Source organism: Aotus nancymaae, unplaced genomic scaffold (genome assembly GCF_030222135.1).
Source record: "Aotus nancymaae isolate 86718 unplaced genomic scaffold, 86718_ANA_hifiasm-v0.15.2.pri h1tg000029l, whole genome shotgun sequence".
NCBI classification, from domain to species: domain Eukaryota; kingdom Metazoa; phylum Chordata; class Mammalia; order Primates; family Aotidae; genus Aotus; species Aotus nancymaae.
Window position 1 is genome coordinate 29,938,544 of NW_026988442.1, and position 15,392 is coordinate 29,953,935.

Genomic DNA, 15,392 nt, shown 5'->3' on the forward strand with positions numbered 1-15,392 from the left:
AGCTGGAAGGGAGGACATTCCTTTGTCCTCCAAGTAGGTGACTCTCCTCTCACTTCTCAAGGCTGGGGAAGCTCTGTCGTGAGGCTGAACGCAACACTCAGGGAGCACTTGGTACCCCCCTTTGGCTTCTTACCTCTAAAGCTACAAGACCCTGTGGAAGGGAAGAAGTAGAGAAAAACTCTCAAATGACTGCAGAGTCTTAGAAGCTTTTCTTATTAGGGAGAGAATGGGAAGCTGCTATTGCTGTTTCCTGTTACTGTAGTGAAAATTTCAAAATTATGACATAAAAATTTTTTTTCTTTCTTTTTTTTGAGATGGTGGTCCCGCTCTGTTGCCCAGGATGGAGTGCAGTGGTGTGATCACGGCTCACTGCAGCCTCAATGTCCCTGGCTCAAGTGATCCTCTTCCCTCAGTCTCCTGAGTGGCAGGAACTACAGGTGCATGCCATCATACCTGGCTCATTTTTGTGAAGACGAGGTTTCATCATGTTGCCCAGGCTAGTCTCGAACTCCTGAGATCAAGTGACCCATCCGCCTTGGGTGGCCAAAAATGTTTTTAATATCTGGGTTTTTATTGTTGTCTGTGATGTTGGGCTTTTTTTTTTTTTTTAATTTCTTTATTTTTGAGACAGCATCTTACTTTCTTGCTCAGACTGGAGTATAGTGGCACGATCTCAGCTCACTGCAACCTCTACCTCCTGGGTTCCAGCAGTTCTCCTGCCTCAGCCTCCCGAGTAGCTGGGATTACAGGCATGTGCCACTACGGCCCAGCTAATTTTTGTACTTTTACTAGAGACAGCGTTTCACCATGTTGGCCAGGCTGGTCCCAAACTCCTGACCTCAAGCGATCCACCTGCCTCAGCCTCCCAAAGTGCTGGGATTACAGGCATGAGCTACTGTGCTCGGCCAAGACCTGGTTTTCACTATGCTTTTATAAAAATGGGACGTGCTTGAAATTATTTCACTAGCGGGGAAACAGACACTAAGCAGGAGAGCAACTTCACTTTTTATTTAGTTTTTGCAGAGAGAGGTGCTCAGGCTGGTCTTGAACTCCTGGCCTCAAGCAATTCTCCCGCCTCAGCCTCCCACAGTGTTGGGATTACAGGCGTGAGCTGCTGCCTGTCTCGTGTTCTTTATCTAGACTATGGGGATCATCGCAGGACCTACTTGCCTCACAGGGTGTGGTGCAGATCCAGTGAGGGCATCTATGTCAAGAGCTTGGAACAGTGCCTGGCAGGCAGTAAGGGCTCCGGACACATTTTACAGATCAGAGGTCCCAGACAAAGCTATGTCAGTGCTGAACAGTGCAGACTGGAATCACCTAGGGGCACTGTGTTTGTGTGTGTGTTTGTGTGTTTGTTGAGACAGAATTTCGCTCTTGTTGCCCAGGCTGGAGTGCAACGGCGCCATCTCGGCTCACCACAACCTCCGCCTCCTGGGTTCAAGCCATTCTCCTGCCTCAGTAGGAGGGATTACAGGCATATGCCACCACGCCTGGCTAATTTTGTATTTTTAGTAGAGACAGGGGTTTCTCCATGTTGGTCAGGTTGGTCTTGAACTCCTGACTTCAGGTGATCCACCCACCTCGGCCTCCCAAAGTGCTGGGATTAGGAGTGTGAGCCCCAGCCACACCCAAGAACAATTAAATCACAGCCTCTGGGGGTGGGGTCTGGGCATCAGTATTTTCTGGAAGTTTCCCAGGAGTTTTCAATGTGCAGCCACGTTTGGGAACTGTCTAGTCTAGAACTTTGTGTGCCTGAGGTCTGCGCTGGGAGAACTACCTTTGAAAAGACACCGACAAGCAGTCATTTTGTAGCTAGAGGTGAAGCAGATGGCGTCGGGGCAGAAGGGTGTGGGACCCAACGGGGACTGCGGCTCCCAGGGGCCTTCGGGTCTGGCAACCACCAGCACCCCCAACCCCCCAGGCTGGGATGGAGCCACTGCCTGCACCCGAGGAGGCCTCCAGAGCAGGAGGCGGGAGCAGCAGCTCTGAGCCCGGCTTGGGCACCAGAGGGAGCTCGTGGGGACGCGCCACGGCTCCATCCCTGCAGCTGGTTCAAACTGGTTTGGGCAGGGTGCGGCCTGGGCGGGCTGCATTCCAGGCCCCAGGCTCGCGGCTGTCGGGGCCTCCCCAAGGGCTGCAGACCTGGGCCAGGGAGCACCCACGGCAGGGCACCGGGGCAGGCGCCCAGCACCCTGAGAGGCTGCGGAGGTGTTGAAAACCCCACGCGCTTTGTGTAAAATCATTACTTGGCCTCCCACGGGGGTCCCTGACTAACGCTGGCAGCGCGGCGGAGCCCCTGGGTAGGGGTTACTCTCAGACATCAGCGCGCGTTAGAATCGATGCCGAGCTTGTGAAGTGCAGGGGCCCAACGCCCCCCTCACCAAACAGCCTGATTCAGAACGTCCGGGGTGGGCTTCTGGGCATCCGTATGTTTAGCAAAATGTTTTTAAGGTACAATCCCACATTGAGGAAAAAAGGCTAGAAAGAAAATGATTGTCAACCCGCAAACCTGGCCCAGGGTATGAATTGCTGGGACATTTGTGAGGGACACAAAGACCCCTTCCCCAAACCTCTTCTCCCCAGGGAAGAGGATTCGGGCAATTAACACTTTTAGCTAACATCCCGGGTTTTATATATATACATATGGGCAATTCTGTTTTTCCTTTTTTTCTTTCTCTTCTCTTTCTTTTTTCTTTCTTTCTTTTTTTCTTTCTTTTTTTTTTTTGACACAGGGTCTGGCTCTGTCACCCAGGCTACAGTGAAGGATTGCTCTTGGCTCACTGCAGCCTCGACCTCTGGGCTCTAGCAGTACTCTCACCTCAGCCTCCCAAGTAGCTGGGCCCACAGGCATGTACCACCACTCCTGGCTAAGCTTTGTATTTTTTGTAGATACAGGGGTTTCACCACGTTGGCCAGGCTGGTATCAAACTCCTGGCCTCAAGTGATCCGCCCGCCTCAGCCTCCCACTCCCAAAGTGCTGGGATACAGGCGTGAGCCACAATGCTAAGCTGGCTTTTTTTTTTTTTTATGAGTCATTTTAGACATTCACACAGTTTTGATATCGTTACAAACATCAGCCGAAGAAGTAAAACATTCCAAATATTGAAATCCCTCTCAGGCAAACACGAGGTCAGGAGTTCAAGACCAACCTGGCCAACATGGCAAAACCTCATCTCTCCTAAAATTACAAAAATTAGGAGTGGTAGCACGTGCCTATAATCCCAGCTACTTGGGAGGTTGAGGCAGGAGGATCACTTGAGCCTGAAAGGTGGAGGTTGCAGTGAGCCGAGATGGTATCACGGCACACCAGCCTGGGTGACAGAGTGAGACTCTGTCTCAAAAAAAAAAAAAAATTAAATCCCTCTTGGGCCAGGTGTGGTGGCTCACACCTGTAATCCCAGCACTCTGGGATGCCAAGGCTGGTGGGTCACTTGAAACCAGGAGTTCGAGACCCGCTCGAAACCCGTCTCTACTAAAAATACAAAACTTAGCCGGGCTTGGTGGTGCTTGCTTCTGTAGTCCCAGCTACTCAGGAGGCTGAGGCAGGAGAATTGCTTGAACCCCGGAGGTGGAGGTTGCAGTGAGCTGAGATTGTGCCACTGCCCTCCAGCCTGGGCGACACCGCGAGACTCTGTCTCAAAAAAAGAAAAAGAAAAAGAAAAAGAAATCCCTGTCATACCCCTCCCCAGTTTTTTCTCCCCCACCCTGAAGGAGCCACTGTGGGAACATGGGTGCCTCGTTCGCATGCACAGCCTTGTTCTCTGCTCCATCTGTCGGTGTCCATAAACAATATACAGTGTGCTTCTGCATGGTTTAAAAACTGTGCTAATGGCACAGTGCCCTGCAGAGCTTTCTGCTTTTTCTTCCTTAGCTTTATGTTTCTGAGATTTATCTGCCAGGAGAAGTTTGCTGTGCTCAGGTCAATTGGCTAATATGAGGCCAGTCCTGGGCTCTTTGTGGGAGATGCCAGCCAGCAGCAGGCATGGGCACGGGTCTGAGACTGGCTCCTAGGGGATGTCGAGGAGGGCTTGGAGCATGAGGGAAATCACAACAGTGATGAATGGCCAAGTGTGGGTTCAGTGAGTTCACACAAGCACTTGAGGCCCAAGTCTCTGCCAAGAATTTTCCAGAAAATGACTTCGGTCTGAAGGCCTGGGCATTTGGATAGGGAGAAATTAGCAGTGGGCAGATTTGGAAGTGGGAATTCTGCAGTGATGGACACAAAAGGCAGATCAAATCTGTGGTGTTTAGGCCCCACCTAGGGTTGCCAACTACAATATCAATTCAGATTTAATGGAGAGGAAGGTGTGGGATGACCTGTTTATTTATTCGCACCCTTGATACCAGCCCCCCTTTAAAAAAAAAAACCGGCCGGGCATGGTGGCTCACATCTGTAATCCCAGCACTTTGGGAGGCTGAGATGGGCGGATCATCTGAGGTTGGGAGTTCAAGACCAGCCTGACCAACATGGAGAAACCCCATCTCTTCAAAAAATACAAAATTAGCCTGGTGCGGTGGTGCATGCCTGGAATCCAAGCTACTGAGGAGGCTGAGGCAGGAGAATCACTTCAACCTGGGAGGCGGAGGTGGTTGTGGTGAGCCGAAATTGCGCCACTGCACTTCTTCCTGGGCAACAAGAGCAAAACTCCAACTCAAAAAATAAATAAATAAATAAATAAACAAGAGACAGGGTGTGTTCTTGTTCACTGTGTCAGGTAGGCTGGAGTGCAGTGATGCGATCATAGCTCACTGCAGCCTCAACTCCTGGCCTCAAACAATCCTCCTGCATCTGCCTCCCTAGTCGCTAGGACTACAGATGTGCATCACCACACTCTGCAATTTTATTTTTTTCTTTTATTATTATTATTATTATTATTGAGAGATGGAGTCTCCTTATGTTGCCCAGGCAGCTCAGCGCCGCCCCCCCCCCCCTTTTTTTTTGAGATGGAGTCTCGCTCTGTAGCCCAAGCTGGAGTGCAGTGGCAAAATCTTCACTCACTGCAACCTCTGCCTCCCAGGTTCAAGCGATTCTCCTGCCTCACCCTCCTGAACAGTTGGGATTTACAGGCGCGTGCCACCACGCCAGGCTAAGTTTTTAATTTTTTTGTAAGTAGAGACGGGGTTTCACCATGTTTGTCAGGCTGGTCTCAAACTCCTGACCTCGTGATCTGCCCAACTTAGCCTCCCAAAGTGCTGGGATTACAGGCGTGAGCCACCTTGCCAGGCAATCATCTTTTTAAAACCAATTTAACATTTAAAGAAAACTCATCAGGCCGGGCGAAGTGGCTCACGCCTGTAATCCCAGCACTTTGGGAGGCTGAGGCGGGAGGATCACTTGAAGTCAGGAGTTCGAGACCAGCCTGGCCAACATGGCAAACCCCGTCTCTACTAAAAATTACAAAAGTTAGCCAGGTGTGGTGACAGGCACCTGTAATCCCAGCTACTCGGAGTTTGAGGCAAGGAGATAATTGCTTGAACTCGGGAGGTGGAGGTTGCAGTGAACTGAAATCGCACCACTGCACTCCAGTCTGGGCGACAGAGTGAGATTCCGTCTCCAAATAAATAAATAAATATTATCAAACAAAAATCAAAACTCTAGATTTTTCTTATGCCTATTTGCCTTTTAGTACTTCCCTCATTAGCACTGCTGGGGTGGGAGATGGGGTGCGCCTCTCTTCAGCCCTAGGGCCTGTAAAGGGTCTAGGCCAGCCTCCGAGGGCGTGGAGGGCGTGGGGGGCAGTTGTCAAATTTAGTGCGCTCAATCATTTCCTGGTGAAGCTTATTTTAAAAGCTTCCCCTAGGAGGAAGACGAGGACCGTTACACTCGGGCTTCCCTACCTTCCAGGACCCTCCGTCCGCTGCAAACTAGATGCTCTAGTAGGATGGGAACCGGCGGCGGAGGAGGGGGGAGCGGCTTTGGGCTTCCTCTAAGATAGCGCCTCTCTAACCTGGACGCCTGTTGGAATCACCTGGGGAGCTTTAGAAACTACTGATGCCCAAGCCCCACCCCGAAGGATTCCGATTATTCGGCCTGACGCGAGGCCTGGCTCCCGGGCTTTTAAAAGCTCCCGGGGATTCTATTGTCCGCGGGGGCCGGGAGCCCGTGCTCTAGCGGGATTCCGATGGGGAGGGGTGGCTTACCCCAGTAGTTCTCAAATTTAGCTTTGATTCAACAATTTGGTTGGAACTACCTAGCAAACATCAAAAGATCCTGATGCCCAGTTCCCAACCCAGAGACTGTGTGGTCCGGGCTTGGGAAATTCTGAAAGAGCTCCAGGTGACTGCCATCTGCAAGCGAGTTTGCAAAGCCCTGATGCCCAGGTGCTGCGGGGGTGGGCGCAGCGCGCGGCTCTCGCCACTAGGTGGCGCTGCCCGCTCGGCCCGGCGATCCTGGAGCCGCGAGCTGCCGCCGCGGTGAGCGCACCTGCCCCTCCTCCGCCAGGCGGGCCGCGGAGCATGCAACGGGCCGGGGGCGGGGCTCTGAGGCCCGGGCGCAACTACGGGCTCCCAGACAGCCTCCGCCAGCTGGACCCCGCCGCCCTCCTGATGCTCCTCGTGGACGCCGACCGACCGGAGCCCATGCGCAGCGGAGCGCGCGAGCTCGCGCTCTTCCTGACCCCCGAGCCTGGGGCCGAGGTAGGGGAAGGAGCTGTGGAGTTGCAGGAGAGGGGTCTCGCGGTTGGGGGTCCGGGCTCCGAATAGGGACCCTCGGCTTCGCCGGAGCATCCTCTCGCTCTCGGAGTTGGGGGTCCCGGGGATTCCCCTTTCCTGGAGGGTGGCTGCGGGGCGCCACCCAGAGATGCAGCGGGTCCCCCCTGCTCCCTCCTCCGGGCGACACCGGGCCCCGGAGGCCCAGGCTCGCCTTCCCTCCCCACCCAGGTCCCCCAGCATTGGCTGGGTCCCGAGACGCCGTCGCCCTTTGCCAGGCCGGCCCTGGGGGAGGGGGACCCCGGGACCGCCCCTGCCCTGGCTGCCCCCGAGCGGTGCCCAGGTCGAGCGGCGCCGCAGGCTGCGGCTGTGCGGGGAGCCCCAAGGCCGTGCTGTGCTGCTGCAGCTCGGAGCGAAAACACCACGCCTCTGTCTGCGCTTTCTATTTTAAAAGCACCAAATGAAAAGCAGATCCAAAACGAGACCCTCTACCTTCCGGCCGAAGGCATCTGTCGACAGTGCTGTGAAAAAGTTATTTACCCGAGTTCACTAGGAGTTATTTACGACCAGAAATTCAACCCATTTTCTTTTTAAACCACAAAAGCAGTTCGAGAGTATTTAAAATAAAGGCTATGCACCCCTCTGTCTTTTCTCTTCCACCCTAATTCTAGTGTTCTTAGAAAACCAGCATTAACAGTTTGGTGTAAATCATTCTGGACATTTTAAGTGCATTTACAGGGCCAGGCAAGGTGGCTCACGCCTGTAATCCCAGCACTTTGGGAGGCCGAGGCGGGCGGATCACGAGGTCGGGAGATCAATAGCATCTTGGCTAACACGGTGAAAGTCCGTCCCTACTAAAACTACAAAAAATTAACCGGGCGTGGTGGCAGACTCCTATAGTCCCAGCTACTCGGGAGGCTGAGGCAGGAGAATCACTTGAACTCGGGAGGCAGAGGTTGCAATGAGTCGAGATCGTGCCACTGCACTCCAGCCTGGGTGACAGAGCGAGACTCCGTCTAAAAAAAAAAAAGGCACTACAAATGTAGATTTGTGTATATCTGTATATATCTAGGTAAAGTATTGGCTCACGCCAGTGGTCTCAGCATTCGGGGAGGCTGAGGCAGGAGGATGCTTGAGGTGGGGATGAGGATGGTGGACAGGGGAGGTTCTGGCTGCAGTGAGCCTTGATCATGCCATTGCACTCTAGCCTGGGCGACAGAGTGAGACTCTTTTTAAAAAATCTGTCTCGGGCCGGGCGCGGTGGCTCACGCCTGTAATCCTAGCACTTTGGGAGTCTGAGGTGGATGGATCACCTGAGATCAGGAGTTCAAGACCAGCCTGGGCATCATGGTGAAACCTCTTCTTAAAAAAAAAAAAAAATCTGTCTCGCCAGATGTGGTAGCTCACACCTGTAATCCCAGCACTATTGGGAGGCCAAAGCTGGCGGATCATGAGATGAAGAGTTCGAGACCAGTTTGACCAACATGGTGAAACCCTGTCTCTAATAAAAATTTTAAAAAATTAGCTGGGCATGTAGTCCCAGCTACTTGGGAGGCTGAGTCAGGAGAATCGCTTGAACCGAGAGGCAGAGGTTGCAGTGAGCTGAGACTGCACCATTGCACTCCAGCCTGGGCAACGAGTGAAACTTTCTCTCAAGAAAATGCATAAAATCTATCTTTCCGTATATATGTTTATTACACATATATATTTGTTTTTTTCTCTTTCTTTCTTTTTTTTTAACAATTTTGAACAGAACAGTTTTTAGTTTTTTAGGTTTTTTTTTTTTTTTTTGAGACAGGGTTTCACTTTGTCACCTAGGCTGGAGTGCAGTGACACAATCAAACCTCAGTGCAGACTCAACCTTCTGGGCTCACACAATCCTCCCACCTCAGCCTCCCACATCACCAGGACCAAAGTCACACCATCAGGTCACGTTAACTTTTTAAACAACGTTCTTTTGTAGAGACAAGGTCTCACTATGTTGCCCAGGCTGGTCTTGAACTACTGGGCCCAAGAGATCCTCCAACCTCAGCCTCCCAAAGTGCTGGGCTTACAGATGTGTACCATTGTGGCTAGCCCATTTATGCTAGTTTTATTATTATCATTTTTTTGAGATGGGGGTTTCGCTGTTGTTGCCCAGGCTGGAGTGCAATGGTGCAGTCTTGCCTCATTGCAACCTCCGCCTCCCGGGTTCAAGTGATTCTCCTGCCTCAGCCTCCCAAGTAGCTGGGAGTACAGGCATGCACCACCACACCTGGCTAATTTTTGTATTTTCAGTAGAGACTGGGTTTCTCCATGTTGATCAGGCTGGTCTCGAACTCCTGATCTCAGGTGCTCTGCCCGCCTCGGCCTCCCACAGTGCTGGGATTATAGATGTGAGCCACCTCGCCTGGCCTATATTAGTGTTTTTTTCTTTTATCTGGGAAATCACTGAGCTAACGGCCTATATGAGTTTTAAACAAAACCTCGCTGCTGTAATACTGTCCTGCAACTTGCTTTTTTTTCTTTACTCAAAATCGCATGGGCAGATAGATGGGTGGGGAAAGCAGTGGGAAGGTATGGGGCTTCGTTTTGGTGTGATGAACGTGTTCTGGATGTTAGATAGTTGTGATGGTTGCACAAATTTGTGAATATACTGAAAATTGCGGAATCGTACACTTTAAAAGGATGAGTTTTATGGTTTGTGAATATTATCTCAATTTAAAAAATAACATGGAGGCATGGCACAGTGGCTTATGCCTGTAATTCCAGCGACTTGGGAAGCTGAGGTGGCAGCATCACTTGAGACCGGGAGTTCAAGACCATTCTGGGCAATGCAGGGAAACGCTGTCTCTACAAAAAATGTTAAAAGATAAAAATTAAAAACAATATAAAAATTAAAAATAACGTGACTATGTTTCCATAAACACTGTCCGATAGAAATATAATTGGAGCTACAAATGTGAGCCACCTATGCAATTTTTAGTGTTCTAGGAGCTGCATGAAAAACCGGTGGCCGGGCACCATGGCTCACGCCTGTAATCCTAGCACTTTGGGAGGCCACCACAGGCGGATAACTTGAGGCCAGGAGTTTGAGGTCAACCTGGCCAACATGGTGGAACCCTGTCTCTACTAAAAAAACAAAAATTAGCCAGGCATGGTGATGCATGCCTGTAACCCCAGCTACTCAGGAGGCTGAGGCGTGAGAACTGCTTGAACCTAGGTGGCAGAGGCTGCAGTGAGCCGAGATCACGCCATTGTACTCCAGCCTGGGTGACAGAGTGAGACTCTGTCTCAAAAAACCAAACCAAACAACAAAGAAAACCCAGAAGACAGAAAAAAAAGAAACAGGTAAATTAATTTCAACATATTTAAAATATCAGTATATCTGGGCCAGGTGCAGTGACTCATGCCTGTAGTCCCAGCACTTCAGGAGGCCAAAGCTGGAGGATCGCTTGAGCCCAGGGAGTTCCAGACCAACCTGGGCAACACAGTGAGGCCCGTCTCTAGTTAATAAAAAAAAAAAAATAAAAAGTATATCCAAAATATTTCAACATGTGATCAATAGAAAAAAGTTAATGAAATTTCACATTCTGTTCTTTGTCCTTCGTTTTCAAAATCAGGCTTTTGACACTGAACTTTCAGTCTATCTCAGCTTGCACTGGCCACATTCGAAGAGTTCAGTAGTCCCATGAGATGTGTGGCTTCCACGTCCGAGAGCCTGGGTCTGTGTGACTCTGTGACTTCCTAGTGTCCCACGATGAAATGGTAATTGTACCCACTCCTGAGCACATACTGTGTGGCACCAGTTTGCCAAACTCTGTTCATGGCTTATGTCATTGTCATGGCAGTGACCCAGTGACTGGGATAGTGTTATGTCGATTTTGTGGCTCAGCATATGGAGGCTCTCAAGGCTAAAGGAGGTCGTGTGGATGTAGTGTAACTGACGAATCCTTCATGAATGGTTCAGGGCTGCTGCGTTTTGCCAGGCAGGGTCCTGGGGGAGGCTCAGTGCTCCCCAGGCACACTTTGGTCTAGTGTCCTAGGGACTCAGGGACAGACAGGTTGTCTGACTTTTCACTGTCTTTAGCGTCCTGAGTGCGTTTTTTGTTTCTTCTCTCCTTTACTCTCAGCAGCAAGATGTCATTGTGCCCGGTGGCTAAGCTCCAGCTTCATTTTGTCTCTATTAGCAATAGTCTTTAAGAGAAACTGCATGTATTAATTTCATTTTCCCACTCAGGGCTCTCTTTAGCTCAGTCACGGATTTGGTAATGCTCATTTGTAAGGGACGTGTAATAAAGAGCCCCAACTCCCTGTAGCTCCATGCAGCAATAACCCACTTAACGCGCTTGCTAAAAGTTTATTTACCAAAAGAGACAGAAACTGCGCCAGAGCAGAGTCACGTGCAGCCTCCTCTTTTAAAGCTTAATTCATTAGCAGATCCCCAAGCTGGAACAGTTTCCAGGGGGGCAGATGAGCAGGAAAAGGGGAACCTGGTTTGCAAACAGGCCTGGACAGCAGCTTCCTCCCTACCAGCCTGTCTCCCAGGGACACTTTTGCCTCTTCCACAGAGCAGTAGGAATCTCAGTCCAGTCAGCCCCAGCCCTAGGGGGTCCTAGGCCTCCCATGAAGTGGGGCCTGCTTCATTCAGCCTCTCTACGTTCCAAGTCCTTCCTGGAACTGGGGACACCGTAGGCAGTGAGACGCGCAAGGCCCTTGCCCCATGGCACTGCCAGACAATAAACACGTAACAAGGTCAGATGCAGTGGCTCACACCTATAATCCTAGCATTTTGGGAGGGTGAGGTGGGTGGATCCTTTGTGCCCAGGAGTTGGAGACCAGCCTGGGCAACATGGCAAAATCCTGTGTCTACAAAAGTTAGCTGAGCATGGTGATGGTGTGTGCCTGTGGTCCAGCTATTAGGGAGGCTGAGGGAAGATCACCTGGGCTCTGGGAGGTAGAGGTTGCAGTGAGCTGAGATCACATCACTGTTCTTCAGCCTGGGCGACAGAGTGAGACCCATCTCAAAAAAGAAAACAAAACCATAACAGATAAGAGCTCTAAATTGTAATGAATGCTACGAAGCACACAACATGGGCGGATGTGAGATAGGGCACCTGTGTGTGCACAGAGATTCAGGAGGGTGAACAGAAGGTTACTGTCTGGGTGGGTGCAATCATGGAGGTCTTCCCTGAAGCAGCACTGTCTTAGGATGAGCCCTGAGCCTGAATAGGAGTTGGCTGGCTGAAGAGAATAATACCCCAGGCAGAGAGAACAGTTCTTACAAAAGCCCTGGACATGAAGCTGGGGCGTCTTGGGGGATAGAAGACGGGGTGGGGGTGAAACAGCAGGAGATGCGGCAAGTGAGGGGCACAAGCTCTGCCTGGACTTCACACTGCTTTCCCCAGACGAAGGAGCTGCGAAAGGGCGGTGTCTTGAGCTGGGTTGGCAGGTGAGTTACTGTTTCCAGGGCCTCTGGGGTTTTCCGTTCAACCAGGTTCCCTGCCACCCCTCTTTCTGGTGTAAACTTCCCCCTCACTTTTTTTTTTGTTTTGTTTTTTTGAGACAGAGTCTCGCTCTGTCGCCCAGACTAGAGTGCAGTGGTGCAATCTCTGCTCACTGCAACTTCCGCCTCCCAGGTGCAAGCAATTCTCCTGCTTCAGCCTCCCTAGTAGCTGGGATTACAGGCACATGCCACCATGCCTGATTTTTGTTTCAGTATAGACAGGGTTTTGCCATGTTGGCAAGGATGGTCTCGAACTCCTGACCTCAAGTGATCCACCTGCCTCGGCCTTCCAAAGTGCTGGGATAACAGGCGTGAGCCACCTCACCCAGCCTGTACCTGGTACTTTTAACCACACATGGATTAGCTCAGGGCTCGCAAACTGGTGGCCTAGAGGCCTCATCCAGCATCTGAACTGGTTCAGAGTTCAGCGCTTGTAGGGTTTTAGAAATGGAAATTTTTCTTGGAAAAATCTGAGTTTCTTGTTTATTTTTTAAAATGGACAGTCTGTTGATACTAGGTCCATGTGCCCTGGTAGTGGCCCTCTGCCACAGCTGCACTGCTCCTTATCGTCACCCTCATCCTGAAGGCAGTGTCAGTACCAGTCACCATATACCGTCTGCTTGAACTTTTGATTTTTCTTTTTTCTTCCTTATTTTAAAATGGAATCTCACTCTGTCACCCAGGCTGGAGTGCAGTGGTACAATTTCGGCTCACTGCAACCTCCACCTCCCGGGTTCAAGCGATTCTCCTGCCTCAGCCTCCTGAGTAGCTGGGACTACAGGTGCCTGCCATCATGCCCGGCTAATTTTTGTATTTTTAGTAGAGACTGGGTTTCACCAGGTTGGCCAGGCTGGTCTCGAACCCCTGACCTCAGGTGATCTGCCTGCCTTGGCCTCCCAAAGTGCTAGGATTACGGGCTTGAGCCACCGTGCCTGGCAAACTTTTGATTTTTCTAGTCAGGATTAGAGAAAAGGGAAATATTTCTCTAAGCTCTACCTGGAAAAAGTAGAAAAATGTAAATCAGTCAAAGGTGGCCTTGAGTTTCAAGAAAAATGTGGGAGAGGCGTTTTCTTTGCAGAAGCTAAGAATATTACGTCCAAGCTGCAAACATAGTGTGCCTACGGGAACGTCCTATTCTTGTGTGACCTGCTGGTCCCCTTTGGGCATTCACATTTGGGGTGCTGGATTAGAAGTCTGGAGTGGGGGTCTGGACAAGGTGGCTCATGCCTGTAATTTCAGTACTTTGGGAGGCTGAGGCAGGTAGATCACTTGAGGTCAGGAGTTCGAGACCAGGCTGGCCAACATGGTGAAACCCCATCTCTACTAAAAATACAAAATTAGTTGGGCGTGCTGGCAGGTGCCTGTACTCCCAGCTACTTGGGAGGCTGAGGCAGGAGAATTGCTTAAACCTTGGGGGTGGAGGTTGCCGTGTGCTGAGATCGCACCATTGCACTCCAGCCTGGGCAACAAGGGCAAAACTGCATCTAAAGAAAAAAAAAGTGTGTTGAGTGGTACTCCAGGGCACAGTCTACTGTCTCAAATATGTAGTTCCAAGATTTATTCCTTAAAACTTTTTTTGAGATGGGGTCTTGCTCTGTTGCCCAGGCTGCTCTTGAACTCCTGGGCTCAAGCAATCTGCCCACCTCGGCCTCCCAAAGTGCCGGGATTACAGGCGTGAGCCACTGCACCTGGCCAATTTCTTAAATTGTATGGCAAACCTGCATTATGCCAGACACTGCGTCAGGCACTGGGTGAGACCAGCAAGACAGGTGGGGAGGAAGATGAGCAGACTAGTGACAAACAGAGTGACTAAGTGGTGATAAATGCCACGCAGGAGACACCTGAGGGGTGATGCAGGCTGAGGGGAAGGAGGATGGAAAGGGCCAGAGATCAAAGATCTGCCAGCAGATGGCTGGCCACAGGGGAAAGATGAGGAACCGGGAGGTGCCTGAGTGGAGGGACTTAGTGACCACAGCGAGTATCGGGGGAGGGTAGACAGGGCCACACTAGGGCCAGGGTCCCCAGGGGAGAAGTCTGGATTCTGTTCTAGGGTCATGCATAAAGGACAGGATCTGATTTATCGACTTGTGCTAGGCGTAGTAGCTCACGCCTGTAGTCCCAGCACTTTGGGAGGCTGAGGTAAGAGGATCGCTTGAACCCCAAAGTTTGAGGCTGCAGTGAGCTATGAGCCCCCCTGCACTCTAGCCTGGGTGACAGAGCAAGACCCTGCCTCGAAGATAGTAACAAATGAAAAGATTCATAGACTGGTGGCTACTGTACTAGAATGTATTGGGGGGACCACAGTGGCATCAGGGAGACCGGAGGCGGCTGCCACGCCAACCAGGTGGACTAGGATTGAGCTGGCTGCCTCCCTGCACCGGAACCTTCCAGGGCATGAAGAGCCAGGGCCAAGGCAGGTGCTGGGAGAGGCAGCCTCTCTCACATGTGCCCGACTTTCTACCCACAAAACCTCCCAGCGGCAGAGGGAGCCTGCCTCAGGGCTCTGGCAACCTCTTATGACAGGACACGTCCTTGCTTTGGGTGAGGGTCTGCCTAGAGCCTTGGATGAAGGTTCCCCAACTGGCTGATCCTCAGCATCACACAGAAGCCTTAAAACAAACACGTTAGGCCAGACATGTTGCCTCATGCCTGTAATCCCAGCATTTTGGGAGGCCGAAGTGGGCAGATCACTTGAGGTCAGTAGTTTGAGATCAGCCTGGCCAACATGGTGAAACACCATCTCTATTTAAAAAAAAATACAAAAATTAGCTGGGCATGCCAGTGGGCACCTGTAATCCCAGCTACTTGGGAGGCTGAGGCAGGAGAATTGTTTAAACCTGGGAGGCGGAAGTTGCCCTGAGCCGAGATTGCACCACCATACTCCAGCCTGGGTAAGAGAGAGTGAGACTCTGTCTCAAAAAACAAACAAAACATGTTGGCTGGGCATGGTGGTTCACGCCTGTAATCCAGCACTTTGGGAGGTTGAGGTGGGCAATCACTTGAGGCCAGGAGTTTGAAACCAGCCTGACTAACATGGCAAAACCCAGTTTCTACAAGAAATACAAAAAGCCAGGTGTGGCGGTGCGCGCCTATAGTCCCAGCTACTTGGGAGGCTGGGGCATGAGAATCGCTTGACCCCGAAATGTGGAGGTTGCAGTGAGCCAAGATCGTGCCACTGCACTCCAGCCTGGGCGACAGAGTGAGACTCCATCTCAAAAAAAAAAAAAAAAAAGTAAAAAATAAAGTAAGTTGGAAT

General features: G+C 51.1%; 1 protein-coding gene across 2 annotated transcripts in view; it reads left to right on the forward strand.

Moving 5' to 3' along the window:
- Window positions 1–6,359: 6,359 nt before the first annotated feature.
- BCAS4 (breast carcinoma amplified sequence 4) overlaps window positions 6,360–15,392 on the forward strand; it is an 87,460-nt gene continuing 78,427 nt past the window's right edge. Inside the window, exon 1 of one of the 2 annotated variants that reach the window (XM_012467451.2) lies at window positions 6,360–6,639. In XM_012467451.2, the coding sequence (XP_012322874.1) occupies window positions 6,460–6,639 (180 nt within the window). In that variant the 5' untranslated portion in view covers window positions 6,360–6,459. The remainder of the gene's footprint in view (window positions 6,640–15,392) is intronic. The other variant, XM_012467450.2, reaches the window with a different exon arrangement.